Source organism: Pinus tabuliformis, chromosome 3_1 (genome assembly GCF_031772625.1).
Source record: "Pinus tabuliformis cultivar Carrire ecotype Pingquan chromosome 3_1, CPIR1, whole genome shotgun sequence".
Taxonomy (NCBI): domain Eukaryota; kingdom Viridiplantae; phylum Streptophyta; class Pinopsida; order Pinales; family Pinaceae; genus Pinus; species Pinus tabuliformis.
The window spans coordinates 127768671-127784800 of NC_142301.1; the positions used below are offsets into that span (position 1 = coordinate 127768671).

At 38.0% G+C, this 16130-nt stretch overlaps 1 protein-coding gene across 9 annotated transcripts in view; it reads right to left on the reverse strand.

The window, feature by feature from the left end:
- The window catches only part of LOC149186094 (uncharacterized), a 207288-nt gene that overhangs the window by 146314 nt on the left and 44844 nt on the right, over window positions 1-16130 (reverse strand). For all 9 annotated transcript variants that reach the window (XM_089410893.1, XM_089410896.1, XM_089410891.1 and 6 more), the window contains 2 exons: window positions 1559-1632; window positions 1415-1444 (listed from right to left, as the gene is read on the reverse strand). In XM_089410893.1, coding sequence (XP_089267019.1) covers window positions 1415-1444; window positions 1559-1632 — 104 coding nt within the window. The remainder of the gene's footprint in view (window positions 1-1414; window positions 1445-1558; window positions 1633-16130) is intronic.

Below are 16130 nucleotides of genomic sequence, written 5' to 3' on the forward strand. Positions count from 1 at the left end.
CACCTTTATAGACCCAAGAGGTAAAACCCTAGTTAAAACTAGAAAAAGGTGCTATCCTTGGAGGGCATAAAGTTATAAACACTAGGAAGAACCCTAGGAAACCCTAGAAAAGAGGCATTGGCCTTAAAGGAAGGTTTAAGTTTAGAAACCTTAAAAAGAGACATAATCCAAGAAAAAACTAGTCTTGTTCTCGCAGAGAAATTTTGAGTGATGCCACTAGCCAAAAGTATTTAGAGCAACTACTAAAATATGGTTCACACTTGCTTTGATACCAAGTGAAATTTGTGTGCACGTGAGAGAGAGAATTAAACCCAAATTCTGCAATAATAACTAAACATGAGTGAAGTAAAAGGAGAAAAATAGTCAAGCAAAAGAGTGTGTGCTAAGGAGAGAAGGACCCAAGCACAAAAGAGAGCAACAATTATGGTGTCTATCGGCTAAATTACTTCTATAACAGACGAATGAGTCACTTGAATTCTTACAAATGAAGAGTTTGCACATATATACACAACCAAAGAGGTAGGGTGCTCTCCCCAAGAGGAGTTTTAATCCAATGTTGACTAGCTCAACCACATTCAAAAATAAGTAATGTCACAATAAGCATTAGAGGAAATTTCAGCCTAAAAGTGGCTTCCTAAAGGAAAATAATAAACTAAGAGATGAATTTTGGAAGGAAAAGAAGAAAACTATTATTTTAATTGTATTTTTGGGTTATCTCTTTATAGGTTTACTCAAATTTCAGGTGTAGACACTCGTTGGATGCAGAATTAAATTCCACATCCAACAAGTACTCATTATGCATACTTTTGAGAAGACTCACATCGATAAAATTTGAAGATACATTTAAAAAAATGTTGAACGCGTTTTTTCTAATGTATCTTCAATTTGTATCAATGTGGATCTTCTCAAAAGTATGCATAATGGGCACTCATTGGATGTTGAATTTAATTCCACATCCAACGAGTGTTTACACTTGAAATTTGAGTAAACTTATAAGGAGATAAGTAAAAAATGCAATTAAAAAAAATAGTTTTTATTCTTTTCCCTCCACAATATTTACATGTACCTCTTTTTAATTTAAAGGATTTTGATTGGAAATAACATGGAAATTACATGAAAATTTCATAAGCATTTTTAGGTTGAAATTTTCTCTAATAGTTGGAACCCATGTTTTCGACATTTGAATGTAAAGTAAAAACAGGTGTGTTTGAGAATTTACTTTAAATTAGTAGTTAGTGAGATACATATAGGAATTTGAATTTTATTCAATTGCATAAATGGAACTTTTGACATAATTTTGTTTACTTAATCATGATATATTCTCTCAAGTATAATTGCACGTTTTTGTTACAATTAAGTTTGTTGTTCTCTATTAAGTTTTTGATGCAACTGAAAATAAAATTTTGAGACTTACTTGTCTTTGGATGGAGTAAGGTGATCCCGCCTGTCAGGACATCCAATTCAAACAAGCATTAAAAGGTATCAAAAATATTATGAATTCCATATCCAAAAACCTAAAAGAGCTGGGCAGACATTTCAGGGACCATACAATCAGTACCTGCTACTCATTTTTTCTTCTCTTGCCCACATGAATAGAGCTCCGGCAGCCAACAAGGTTGCTACACCCAGTGCCTGTCATTATCAAGAATAAAATATGAACGTAAAGCCCAGGAATTTTTTCCAAAACAATATTGTAAATTTAATGTGGAAACAATTAGAAAAAAAACAATCTGTAATGTATAGCATTAAGTAAATTCAACTCATGTCATACTAACATAGGCTCATCCACAACAATAAACTTGAATGTGCATGCCCGGACACAGTTCTAGCATTCAGACATACAGAGACATAAATATATCATCATATATTATTATAAATAATATAAATTTAAATGCTTAAAAAAATAATGTGGGTCATTTCTCTATGCATATGTCATGCAAGGGAACCCTAATACAATGAACCATGTGGACCAACGGAGCTCATGCAACACAGTCCCCCAGTGCCCAGAAGGACCTGCAGATTATAAGCCATACAAGCACACTAGATAAAGCTCAGTGCAAGGATGCCCGAATAACCTTCATAGAATAATACGATATGTGCACTAAGTATTACTTTTTGTTAATTATTTGACATGGTTCCATGCTAGTTGTGTGGTGGTGAGGTGCATTCAACAGCCTAGTGTGATTGAGATTTGTATTAACCATGCTCAACACTCAGCTAATACATGACATTTGAAAAAAAATGTGGGTCACATATATTAACAAATGGGATTAATAATCATCATGTTGTCAACAAAGAACAAGATCATATGCATCATGCCCAGAAGTTATGGTGAAGCCAAACATGGTTATTGGACAATTTAGAATCAGATATTAGCGAACGGGGATGAATAAGCATTGTGTTTCTCAATATATATATATATATATATATAATACTTAGATCCATCTTATCTTGGGATCTTTTAAGCACCCAAAGCTTTGTATCTCAATTTCTTTTTATCCCTCTCATTACTTAACTGATCAACATCTAAGATGGATCTACACTGATGTGTATATACATGCATCTATTTTATATATATATATATATATATATATATATATATAAAGGAAGTATGCATTTAGAGACTCATTCCTGGAAGTTTATCTGCCTGATAATCCAATAAAGTCCAATACAGAGAGAGAAGCCACTAAGATATAGAAAGTGTGCAACTCAAAAGAAAAATATGTAATGTTTGTGAACTTTAAAATGGTAAAAAAATAATTAGGCCATGATAATAATGTTTTGTGGCAAGGAAACAACAAGAAATAATGTGAGTAGAAACAAGAACATGCTTTATTCAAAGAATGGAATAAATGCAAATAATCGTTTTTATTAGAAAAGTTGTCTTATATTATACGGAAAAGGGATATTCGCATATCAAGAAGCATTACCTCAGAGCAATCAAGACTAGAATGAGGTCAGGATCAGTGTTGATAATATCGCCGATATTATTCAGAAATATCATGATATTTTCGGGGAGCCAAAATATCACCGATAAAATATCGCGATATTTTCGCTCCCCGAAAATATCGTGATATTTCCAAGATATCGCCGATATCTCGCGAAAAGATCACGCAACGATATGGAATATCGTCGGGCCAGCTGGACCATGGCTAGAAAAGGGAATTATCAATTTTGTTTTGCTCATTTTTGTTTTCTGAGTGTTGGAGAAAGAAGTGGAGAGTGTTGTGGTTGTTGTCAAGGAAGAATTGAAGATTGAAGAGTCATTATCACAACTAACTATGAATTTTTTGTTGATCAAAGATTGAAGAACAGTGAAACAATCTTCATTTCTTCCATTAATAGGTATGTTCTAAAAAACCCCTATGTTAATGATTTTTTTGATAGATTTAGGGTTATTCTTGCTTGCCTCTTTGCCTACCAACATTTTGCTTATTTTTTTTTCCATTTTCTATGATTTTCATGCCCATGAGCCAATGCAATGGTTTTCTCCATATTTGGACAACAAACTCCATATCTTTTTTAACTTTCAAATGCACCATCTTATTGTCATTTTTCATTGAATTCACATTGAAAATAATGCAACAAAAAAATTATTTTGTAAAATGAGGTGGTTATTACTTATTATTTTTTGTGTATGGGTGGAGTAACTTTAATCATTAATTCCAATTTTATGTTTTTTTGGTGCCCTAGGTTTGAATTAGCTCACTACAAATATGCCAAAAGCCTTGGACCCATTTTGGGAGTATGGGGAGCATGATGGTGGGAAAAATCGAGCATATCTATTATGCAAATTGTGCAGGACTAGGATGACAGGAGGGGTTACGCGATTGAAATACCATCTGGCTAGACTCCCTGGACATGATGTTGGGCTTTGTATAGTTTCTAGTCCGGAGCTTATACAAAAAGCTCTTGAAGCAATTGATGAAAAAGACAGAAAGAAGGAAGAGGCAGAAAGAAACAAGGTTGAATGTGCAGGTAGATCTTTCGGGATATCTTCTTATGATTTTGAGGATGACGGTAGTGGGAGGGGCTCCACAGCATCACTTGCTACTGCTAGTGCGAGGTCATCATTTTTTATGCAAGAGCATTCAAACCAACGAAAATCATTGTATTTTAGTAGACATAGGGGGTCATGTGTTTTAAGGAAGTTGGTTTCCCTAAGTGATGAATTAATGTAATATTTAGGCTTTTGAGTGCATAGAATAGGAATTAATTAGATAATATGAGATGTTTTGTAAATGCTCCCGAATAAAGGAGAACATGAGTGGTTAATAATAACAAGAGTTAGAAGTCAATTATAACTCTTAAAGCAGTTTCATGATTCGAGGAACTAGAGAGAGTTCTTAGGAATTAATTGAAGTTAAAAGTGGACATAGAGGATTTAGGAGTCAGTTCAGTAGATCTAGGAGTTGAACTAGAATTAGTTCAACAGAGCCTTTTTGGTATAAATGTAAGCCTACGGGCAAAGTAAAGTGGAGGAGGCCATTGATAATTGAAGATCAGGCCTGTGAGAGACACATAGTCTCGAATGTAATCATTTGTTTATACTTATGTATACAAAGGTTTATTCCTAGTTGTGTAAATGTGTGAAATGAGTATTTTATGAATGAATTACATATGAATTTGTAGGTTCTGTAACAGGGTTGCAGACAGAGTTCTGTAGAACACGCAGAGGGAGAGAATGATTCAGAGGAATCATCACGGGTTTTAGAATCCAATTGAAGAAACAGAGTGAAGCTCTAGAGAGAAGTAGCGAAGTGAGAATTCACAGAGGAGTTAAACTTAGAGAAGTTGAGCAGCAGAGGCGGAAAGTGAAACCCTAAAGAAAAACCCAAACCACAGAGAAAACACTGAAGAATTAGCGTAAATTCTAAGTAAAAAGGAAGAGCAGAGAAGTGAAGTATTGGTGCATATGAACCATTAGATCTCAAAGATCAATGGTCATCGCGTGATAGAAGAGCGTGGGAAGTAACTAGCTAAAAGGTTGGTTTATAAGTGAAATGGTATTTCGAGCGACGAAGAAACCATAAGTGGTATTGAGCGTTGAGTGCCAATCCCATACATATCATGCCACGTAGCAGCAGAGGTGAGAGGGGAAACCGCTTTATCTAGTGGTTAAACCCCGTGTTTGTGGTTGATCCGAAATCTACCATGAAGCGTTGGATCTTGCGGGAGGAGATCAACGGGGGGGAAGAATGTGACACGCAAAGTAAGCGGACCCGAAGGGAGTTATATGGCGCAATTAATATGTTTTGAGTTTCGGAGGTTAATCTCATACCGAATGCGATAGCGATTTTGTTAACGAAACCCGCGGAGGAGACCCGATTGCGATCAACGAAAAGGTAAACCTTGGTATATGTGCGGAGACCGTACCAAGGCAAAAAAGGTGTGTCTGCATATATTTCCTTTGTAAATGGTTATAAAGGAAAATAGCATCGGAGGAAGATTGCGTGCGAGTTGTTGATCGGAGATCGGAGGAAAGCGACATCGCGATATCACCGATAGGCCGATATAGCGTCGATCAGAGATCGGGTCGATCAGTAATCGGGGATCGAAGCAGCGCTGTGGAGCAACTAAAGTTGCAGACCTGACGATAATCATGAATGCGGGTTTATAAGGTTTGAAGTCCGGCCTATGTGTTTTGGTCGGGTTTTCCTTTGTAATCCGATAAAGTGAAGCCCCGGGTAAAAAGGTAAGATTGTGAGTATTTCCTTTGTAAATGGGTTATAAAGGAAAGTAGCACTGATGGGAATGTGTTAATATATGTAACCAATGGTTAAAGAAGAGAAAGGTTATATATATATGGTTTAGGGGTTAGCGAAGGGTTAATGAGAGGGTTTTAGTCAATGTTCCACCAAGGTTCCGGGACGAGGGGGCGAGGGAGGGAGGATACGCGGGAGCGGCCTATGCAAAAGCTCCTCACCAATTTTTAAAAAACATGGGGGGACGTCAAGGTCTTAAAAACTTATAAATATAAAATATAATTTATAAACTAAGTCCACTATGACAATTGGATTTGAATTGAAAAGCTGCAAAGCATGATCATTGATATGAATATCATTATCTAATATCATATAAATTTAAAATTCTAATTTATAATCATACATCATACATTATGATTAAAGTTTAAACCATATTGATGTTCCACTTCCTACTATGAACATTGAATACTGAACAGTGAATATTGACATAAAATTATAAAAGTCAAGTCTGATACATCAAGAGTCAAAATTTTATAGAGTCAGAATAACATAAGAACATCAACATATCAAAAGATAAACGAGCATAATTTTGCTCAAGCCTCAAGGTAATGCCCCGCTAGTTTCTGCATCCAACTGCTGCATGAATAAATCAGGATCAACCATATCACCATCTGAATATGAATCACTAGCATTCTCAAACATGCTAAGTGGCACACCAACCAACCCCATCTGTCTCTCATCAAGTCTCTCCTCCATATCTACCTGTGCAATGTCCTCTAGATCAACATCCCATCGTGTTGCTGGTTCCTTCAAATACTTAGGTGTCTTCCTATGCTCAAGACGTAGGGCACTGTGCACAACAACTAACTTCTTCGCTCTTTTAGAGGTAAGCTTGTTCCTCTTGATAGAGTGGATGAAGCTATATGTGGACCAATTCCTCTTTGCCGCAGAACAACTAGGAACGTCTTGCAAATGGAGTGAGGGGCCAGGGCGAATAATGAATTAAATTTATAAAAAAACGAATTGAAACCCTAAAGTATTAAAACTAATGTTAAATTTTAATTATAAACAAAATTTTATTTAAAAAAATCGGGCCCCTCGAACCCCCTCGTCCCCCCTCGACCCCCCATGACCCCCTTTTTGGAAACGACCCTTTAGCACAAGGAAACGACCCCCTGGCACGTCCCCCTGCATACACTGTTTTTTGGGAGCGTGGGGAAACGACCCCTTCTCGTCCCCAAGTCCCCGAAGCGCGGGAGAGCTAGGAAACTAGACCCCTGGGGGGGGGAGTCCCCGTGGAACACTGGTAAGGTTAAGGGGTGATTAAAGTCCCGAGACATGAATCTTGTATGTTGGTTTTCCTATGCTGATTAATACAGCCTTAACCATTAAAGGTTGAATATTTTGACTCCTTGGTGAGTTAAATTCCTCGGAGAAATGTATTTATGCATTTTACATGCATACTGTGTGTGTAAGCAGGGTAACCCTACATCATTTTGCTATCAGAGCAGAATTGTAATTGAAACAATTGGTGTTAAAACAGAACAAAGAAATTCTATGTGAAAGAATTGAGAACAAAGTTATGTTTTAAGATGTTTATGCAGGCAAGGAAGGGTTAGATTCTAGTCTAACAGAAAGTAGGCACACAGAGGTGATGTGTAGCAGAACTCGCAAATGCAAGAAACCGAGGACAATCCATTCAAGGTACAGGTGGAATGGTGAAACAAGATCATGCAGACAGCTTGAAGGTGAGGTGATATGTTCTTTTTGATTTGATTTGAGAATGTGTGTTTGTACATTAATGCACAAATAAAGGTGAGAGGGTTACAGCAATCTAGAGCGAGCAGTGCTCAATTGGTTCCAGAGGAAAGAACCAGAGAAATGCTAAGAGACTGAGCTCAAAGGAGAGAAGCTTAGTGAGGCATATGTAGCAAGAAGGAGACTTGTTATTGCAGAGGTATTGTTGCAGATTACAAAGGCAATTCCACAGAGGATGTGGATAGAATTGCCAAGGTAATGAAGGAAGTTGGTAAGACTTTCTAAGTGAAAGAAGAAGTGCTTAGAACCAAGTATTTTATTGTGATTGAAATACAAGAGAACAGTTGTGTTCTTGAGAATATGCAGATGCGTTGAAGCCTAGAAGGAGCAGAGAGAAGTGCTCAAAGGAGGTTCCAGAGATAGAGAACCAAGGGCTTGCCAAAAGACCAAGTATAGAGGAAAACTTGGTGAGGTAATTGCAACAAGGAGGACTTGTTGTTGCAGAGGCTTTAATGCAACTCATAGTGAGTGAGTGAGGAGCTCATGAAGAGAGAAAAGAAGAAGATGGCTACTGATAGTCATAGTAGAGGTTCTGAGGAAGACCAAAGCAGAAGAAAGATGAAGAAAGAGGATGCCAAGGCAAATGGCGAGAGGATGAATCAAGAGGAAATTGACAAAGAGATTGCAGAGTCGAAAGAACAACTTGATGCATTAAGAAGGATACTAGAGGAAAGCCAGAGACTAGGTTGGGTCTTGAGGAAGAAGCCAGTGAAGTGGCATAAGTTGCAAAGAAGGCTACAACAGAGGCAAGTGAGATGGCTGATGGAAAAACTCAAGGAAGCTGAGTTGGAAATGGAAATGGAAGAGTCCATTTGTGAACTAGAACGGGGAGAAATTCTGGGAGAGAGTGAAGATGAAGACTTGAAGACTGAAACTTCAAGTGAGGCCAAAGGGTCACATGGTTTTAAATCTGACAATTTGTGTATGTTTGCAGGTGAAACAAGTGAAGGAAAATTTGTTGATATTGTCATAAAGGAGGAAGAAGACAAGTAGAATCTAAATTATGTTCTAGAAGAAGATGAGATAGATAGGTCTCATAAACAGTTGGGGAAAGATATCAAGCAACCAAGTGAATGGGCTTGAGGAGATTGAAGAGGAGACCATGGAAGAATTTCTGAATCATATGAAGGATTTAGAACAGCAAGGAGATATGATGGTTGAAACATCAAGTGGGACCATGGGTCTTATGTTTTTAAGATTGATAGTTTGTCTGTGGATGCTGAACAAATGCAGGAGAATGATAATGCAGATGGTGAGACAAGGATAGCTCTTGGAGAAGGTAAATAGCGAGAGATTAAAGAAAAACTTGAAGAAGAGACTATGTTAGCTGAAAACATAGTAAAGGATCATCAATTCACCATGATGATAGGCACAGTGGAAATAGCCATGGAAATGGTTGAGACAATCAGTAAGAAAGAAGGGCATCTACTAAAAGATGTTAAGAAGAAAGAAACTTGTGCAAAGGATTTAACCTTGGGAGAAAGAACACTAACAAAAGAGTGTTTTGCAGAGGATGAGCAATCTCTTGAAGCTGTCAGAAGTATGGAAAGGTATCTTTTAGAAGATGACTACTCTAGAGTAAAAGACAAGGGAGAATGTCTCTTAAATGAGAGAAGCAGTGATTTATTGCAGCAGAAAGAATTTGATAATGCATTGATATTTGAAACTGTGACAACACAGGAACAATTTCTTGTGAAAGAAGGAGATGAAATTCAGTCTGAAGAGCTGATATGTGAAGCAACAGTTGAGACTATTGAACCTTGTGATTTTTGAATTAATGCAGGAATCATAAGTGATGATGAAGTACTTGCGAAGTGTCACAAAGAAATTGCATTGCTGGAATATTTGTTGGGAAATTCAAAGTATGACAGTGTGATTGCAGAAGGAGTTCACTACAGTGGACAAGAGCAGGAAGACATCATTAAAGCAGATGATATGGAGGAGAGACTAGTTGACAGTCTCATGAATTCTTTTGAGAATTCAAAACAGCATACTGATGTGCTGACAGAGGAGAAAGAATTAGATCAACAAACTAAATTGGTGCCAAAGGAAGATAAGGCACAAAAGCCTTATGTTTTTTATTTTAACAAGTGTTTTGTGAGTGCAGGTTTTGTTGCAGATGCTGAAGGAAATTTGGCACAAATGAGCAGCCAAATAAAGATGAAAGAAGAAGATTCTATGGAAGAATTCAATCCATGGAACAGAGATGCTCAATTGCTGGAGAGAATGCTGGAAAATCATGATTTAGTGCAGACAGAAATAATCATGAAAGAGGGTAAGGATGAAAGGGAGGCAGCAAGAATAACAGAACAAGTAAGAATGAGAGGAAGAGTAAGAGTAAGTGATAGCATTCGACAACTTCAAAGAGAAGAACAGCGGATTGAAGAGTTGGTGGACAGCAACAACAACCTGAAACAGAGAAAAAGAAGAAAAAGAAAGTGGAAAAGTATAACTAGTCCAAGGATGTACTAGAGACAGAGATTGAAGAAATGTGGCAGTTGATGATGAAACAGGCCATAGGGAGAAAGTTGATGACAACAGGGAGGATGATCAATCAGAGTATGAACCTGATTGACAAGGAGAGGAAGATGGAGCAAAAGACAACAGAAGTGCAGCAACAACAAAGGAACAAGACATTTGGGCAATTACAAAACAAAGTATGGGATCCAGGAAAACAAAGCTCAGAAGACACATGATCAGAAGATCATGAATACATTCTACTTTGGGAGTCTGATGCGGGAGCATTCAGCCCAAGGAAAATCATTGCATTTTAGTAAACATAGAGGCTCATGTGTTTTAGGGAAGTTGGTTTCCCTAAGTGATGAATTAATGTAATATTTAGGCTTTTGAGTGCATAGAATAGGAATTAATTAGATAATGTGAGATGTTTTGTAAATGCTCTCAAATAAAGGAGAACATGAGTGGTTAATAATGACAAGAGTTAGAAGTCAATTATAACTCTTAAAGCAGTGCCATGATTTGAGGAACTAGAGAAAGTTCTTATGAATTAATTGAAGTTAGAAGTGGACATAGACGATTTAGGAGTCAGTTCAGTAGACTTAGGAGTTGAACCAGAATTAGTTCAACAGAGCCTTTCTGGTATAAATGTAAGCCTACGGGCAGAGTAAAGTGGAGGAGGCCAATGATAGTTGAAGATCAGGCCTGTGAGAGACACAGAGTCTCGAATGTAATCATTTGTTTATACTTACGTATACAGAGGTTTATTCCTAGCTGTGTAAATGTGTGAAATGATTATTTTATGAATGAATTACATATGAATTTGCAGGTTCTGTAACAGGGTTGCAGACAGAGTTATGTAGAATGTGCAGAGGGAGAGAATGATTCAGAGGAATCATCACGGGTTTTAGAATCCAATTGAATAAACAAAGTGAAGCTCTGGAGAGAAGTAGCAAAGTGAGAATTCGCAGAGGAGTTAAACTCAGAGAAGTTGAGTAGCAGAGGCGGAAAGCGAAACCCTGAAGAAAAACCCAAACCACAGAGAAAACGTTGAAGAATTAGCGTAAATTCTAAGTAAAAAGGAAGAGCGGAGAAGTGAAGTATCGGCGCATATGAACCGTTAGATCTCAAAGATCAACGGTCATCGCGTGATTGAAGAGCGTGGGAAGTAACTAGCTGAAAGGTTGGTTTATAAGCAAAATGATATTTCAGGCGGTGAAGAAACCATAAGTGGTATTGAGCATTGAGCACCGATCCCATACATATCACGCCACGTAGCAGCAGAGGTGAGAGGGGAAACTGCTTTATCAGGTGGTTAAACCCCGAGTTTGTGGTCGATCTGAAACCTACCGTGAACCGTTGGATCTTGTGGGAGGAGATCAACGGGAGGGAGAAGAATGCGACACGCAAAGTAAGCGGACCCAAAGGGAGTTATATGGCGCAATTAATATGTTTTGAGTTCCAGAGGTTAATCGCATATCGGATGTGATAGCGATTTTGTTAACGAAACCCACGGAGAAGATCCAATTGCGATCAGTGAAAAGGTAAACCTCGGTATATGTGCGGAGGCCGTACCAAGGCGAAAAAGTGTGTTTGCATATATTTCCTTTGTAAATAGTTATAAAGGAAAATAGCATCGGAGGAAGATTGCGTGCGAGTTATTGATCGAAGATCAGAGGAAAGTGACATCACGATATCATCGATAGGCCGATATAGCATTGATCAGAGATCGCGCTAATCAGTAATCAGGCATTGGAGTAGCGCTGTGGAGCGACTAATGGTGCGGACCCGACAATAATCATGAACATGGGTTTATAAGGTTTGAAGTCCGGCCTATGTGTTTCAGTCGGGTTTTCCTTTGTAATCCGATAAAGTGAAGCCCCAGGTAAAAAGGTAAGATTGTGAGTATTTCCTTTGTAAATGGGTTATAAAGGAAAGTAGCGCCGATGGGAGAATTTACATGTTAATATATGTAACCAATGGTTAAAGAAGAGAAAGGTTATATATATATGGTTTAGGGGTTAGTGAAGGGTTAATGAGAGGGTTTTAGTCCCGATAGGAAGGATTTAAAAGAAAGGCTTTAATAAAGTCATATTTGAAGGTTAAGGGGTGATTAAAGTCCCGAGACATGAATTTTGTATGTTGGTTTGCCTATGTTGATTAATACGGCCTTAACCATTAGAGGTTGAAGATTTTGACTCCTTAGTGAGTTAAATTCCTGGGACAAATGTATTTATGCATTTTACATGCACACTGTGGGTGTAAGCGGGGTAACCCTGCATCAATTTTTTGTTCCACGAACAGGACATGGACCACAACCTTCCATAAAATCAATTGTTAAAAAAATGGAGAAGCAAGAAGCAGATAGAGTTATGGGGAAGTGTCTTTTCTGGAGCGACTTACCTCTCAGCATCACCAAAATCAATCCATTTTGGTGGCCAATGTGTTATGCTATTGCTATTGTGGGCCCATAATACAAAAGTGCTACATAGGAGTTGCGGGGGGGCAATTCTTCAAGCAAAAAAGCAAGACATCAATTCTAGATTGGTGGAGTTGAAACAAACATGGGAAGTTTTTGGATGCACAGTGATGTTTGATGGTTGGACAGATAGGAAGGGTCGGACCCTTCTAAATTTCTTGGTACATTGTCCTAAAGGTACCATGTTTATTAAATCAGTGGATGCATCAGCACATATCAAAGGTGAAACAACGATATGTGAGTTGTTAGATGGGTTCATTCGGGATATTGGTGTGCAGAATGTGGTGCAAGTCATACAAACAATGCAGTTAATTATGTGTATGCCGGCACGATGCTTATGGAAAGGCACCACACATTGTTCTGGACTCCGTGTGCAACACATTGTATCGATTTTCTACTTGAGGATATGGGGAAACTCTCCTTCATCAAGGAGGTGATTGATATGGCTAGGAGCGTCCCTAAGTTTATTTATAACCATGCTTTTGTTCTTAGCCTCATGAGGAGATACACTAGAAACAATGAGTTGTGGCATCCTACAATCACACGTTTTGCCACCAACTTTATTACTCTTCAGTCTTTGCTTCAATACCAGTTCAAGTTGAAGCAAATCTTTGTTTCTGACGAGTGGCGTGATTGTAGATACAGCAGGAGACAAGGCGGGAGAGACATTGAAAAAATGGTGTACTCTGACACGTTTTGGCAGGGAGTAGGAGAAGCATGCTCAGTTAGTGAACCTATAGTAAAGGTTCTGAGATTGGTAGATGGGGACAAGCCTACAATGGCTTATTTGTATGAGGTCGTGGATAGGGCCAAGAAGGCCATTCGTTCTTATTATGCAGACAAGGGTTATGCTGGGCTTGATAGGCATCTGATGTTATGGGATGTGATTGATAGTCGGTGGACAGGGATGCTTCATCGACCCATTCATGCAGCAATACTCTTCCTCAACCCTGCATTTTCATACAAATGCACCTTTGATTTTGATAGTGAGGTGATGGAAGGGCTCCATTCCTGTATTCAGAGGATGGTAATTGATCCTGAGCTTCGTAGAAAAATCAATGGCGAGATACAGTTTTATTAGGATTGTGTTGGCCTATTTGGCTTTGATGATGCTATTAGGGAAATGACCCTCTTCATGCCACATAAGTAACAAGTCATCATTCATTAGAAATTAGAATTTTCAATTTAGAATTTCCTTACTCATAATTCTAGATTTTTAAAATTCAATTATGTAACTTTTATTTGAAAGTTTAATTATGTTTTAAGTTTTTGAATTTTGTATTTCTTTATTTTGTTATAGATATTTGGTGGCGAAGCTATGGTGCAAGGGCACCAAATTTGCATAAATTAGCCATAAGAATCCTGAGTCAAACATGTAGTTCTTCAGGGTGTGAGTGCAATTGGAGTGTATTTGAGAAAATACACTTAAAAAAGCACAACAAGTATAACTTTGAGCTTCAGCCTTCAGTTGAGCAATTACATTTATTGTAATTTAAAATTTTTAATTTATGATCCTCAAGTGTCAAGACTCGAGACTCGTTAGTTTTTTTGACACTCTTACAGGTTGGAGTTCGCACGCCTCAATGATTTAGTGTATGTGCATTACAATATCCGACTTCGAGTGAAGCAAATAGAAGCACCAATGGATCTAGATGGTATTTCCTTAGACAATATTGATGTATTGTCTCCATGGAGGGTGGAGTCTGAAGTGCCCATCTTGGAGGAGTCACCTTCATGGTTAGAGCCAGATGATCCATTAGAACAGGGCAGCAAGAGGAGGAGGAGGAGGAGACTGTGGGAGCATCAGCATCAACACCATCTACTATAGATACAGGAAAGGACATCTCCATACCTAGCACTCATTATTTGACATTAGGTGTAGGGCCAGGGCCAGGGCCTTCTACTGCTAGGGCAGGCCAGGCAAAAATCCCATCATGTTTTCCCATAAAAGGAGGAGAGGGCAATGATTTCAGATAGATAACTGCTAGTTTTATTTGTTTTGCTACATATAACTCATGGTGATGAGATACTTTTATATGTGTGATGTTATTTTGTATTGGTTCTCCACATTTGAGTCCTTGATTGGACAATTATCAAAGATCAACAGGGTTTGGTATCGCCTTTGATGTATCATTTATATTTGACATCATATATATCAGTGCTTTCTTCATATTTATGTGCCAATGTGTTTATTTCATGTTGTTATTTCTTTATATGTTTAAAAATTTGAAAAAAAAATGAATATATTATGCATTTTTTATGCTTGCCAATATTTTCGCCGATATTGTCGATAACATGTTTTCTGGACCCTCGCCGATATTTTTCCAATACCGATATTATCAACACCAGTTAGGATAGGCATTGACAAATACGTTTTTAGAATGATGTATGAGTAGAAAACCCTTGGCTTTAACTTAAGCACTTACCTCATTAGAAGAAAAATTTATAAAAGCAAAGACAGTGCTTGTCGTTCCTTCATATAGAAACTTACAATGGATTTCCATTAGAAAATACAAGAATAATATTCAGATGCACTACGAAAGACCAACATAGTGTCCAATAAGAAGTTGACTGCAGCCATCAAGAAAAGATTCATGCCAATGAAATAATACCTTGCTATAAACAAGAAATTTATGTTCCACTGTTTTCCAACTAGACAGAAAAGGAGCATTACCAAAACATGTGTTTGATGGTCTGCATTCTGCCACAATGAAGGCATTTATCATCTGTGGGTCCACTCTTGGCAAGTCTTGGTTTTGTGGGCGGTCCTCGATAAAACACCAACTAGGAGAATAGTCTGAGCTAGAGTCCCTGAGGTTGGAACCAGGCTTACCCTACAGCCCAAGCATCACTCCCTTGGAGAAGAACACCCTGTCATTGTAATTTTATGGGAGGAACAGCGTAAGTTGCTAACGATTATTGCAAGGACAAGGAATGAAGGGAGGAGGTCTTCAAATGACTTAAAATGAGGGTGAAAGCCTAGAAGACTATGTTGAATGATTTAACTATAATTTACAATGGGCAAGATGAGGAGACTTGGGTCTAGACACATTACATGTCTTGTTGTTGCGTGGAATTCATGATGATTGTACTGAAATCTTAAATCTGTTGGGTGGAGATGTCTCCCAACAACCTTATGCCAACATTGTTGAATTATGTCAAAAATATTCCTAAGGAACATCAAAGACTAAGAGAGGACCACGAGACCTATTGGAAAAATCAGTAAGATTGCAAGAAATGGAGTCACTAGAGAAGAAATTGGGAATATGTTAGTTTACTTCAAGACTGATATACTTAGCTTGCTGAGTTCTCAATTGGACACATTACAAATGAACAAGAAGGAGCAAAGTTAGCTTTGGCAATCTTTTGTCCAAAGTGCAAGAGAAAGCAACCATTGAAATAATGTATGCTAGATCACACTGAGGCTTGTGCAATATGCAGTGAGGACCATGCCACAAGCATACACTACAGACACATATATTAATTGCAAGTCCAGAAATATGACCATTTCTCACAGAACCTCCACCAACCAACTCACCCTATATCCTCCAGCGAAGCCCAACATTGACCAAGAAACTCCATTTTGGGCAGATGGGGAGGAAAGTGATGAGGAGGCGGTTGCTCACCAAGTGCTTACTATAAAGCAATATTTCGCTATCAGAGATAAAACT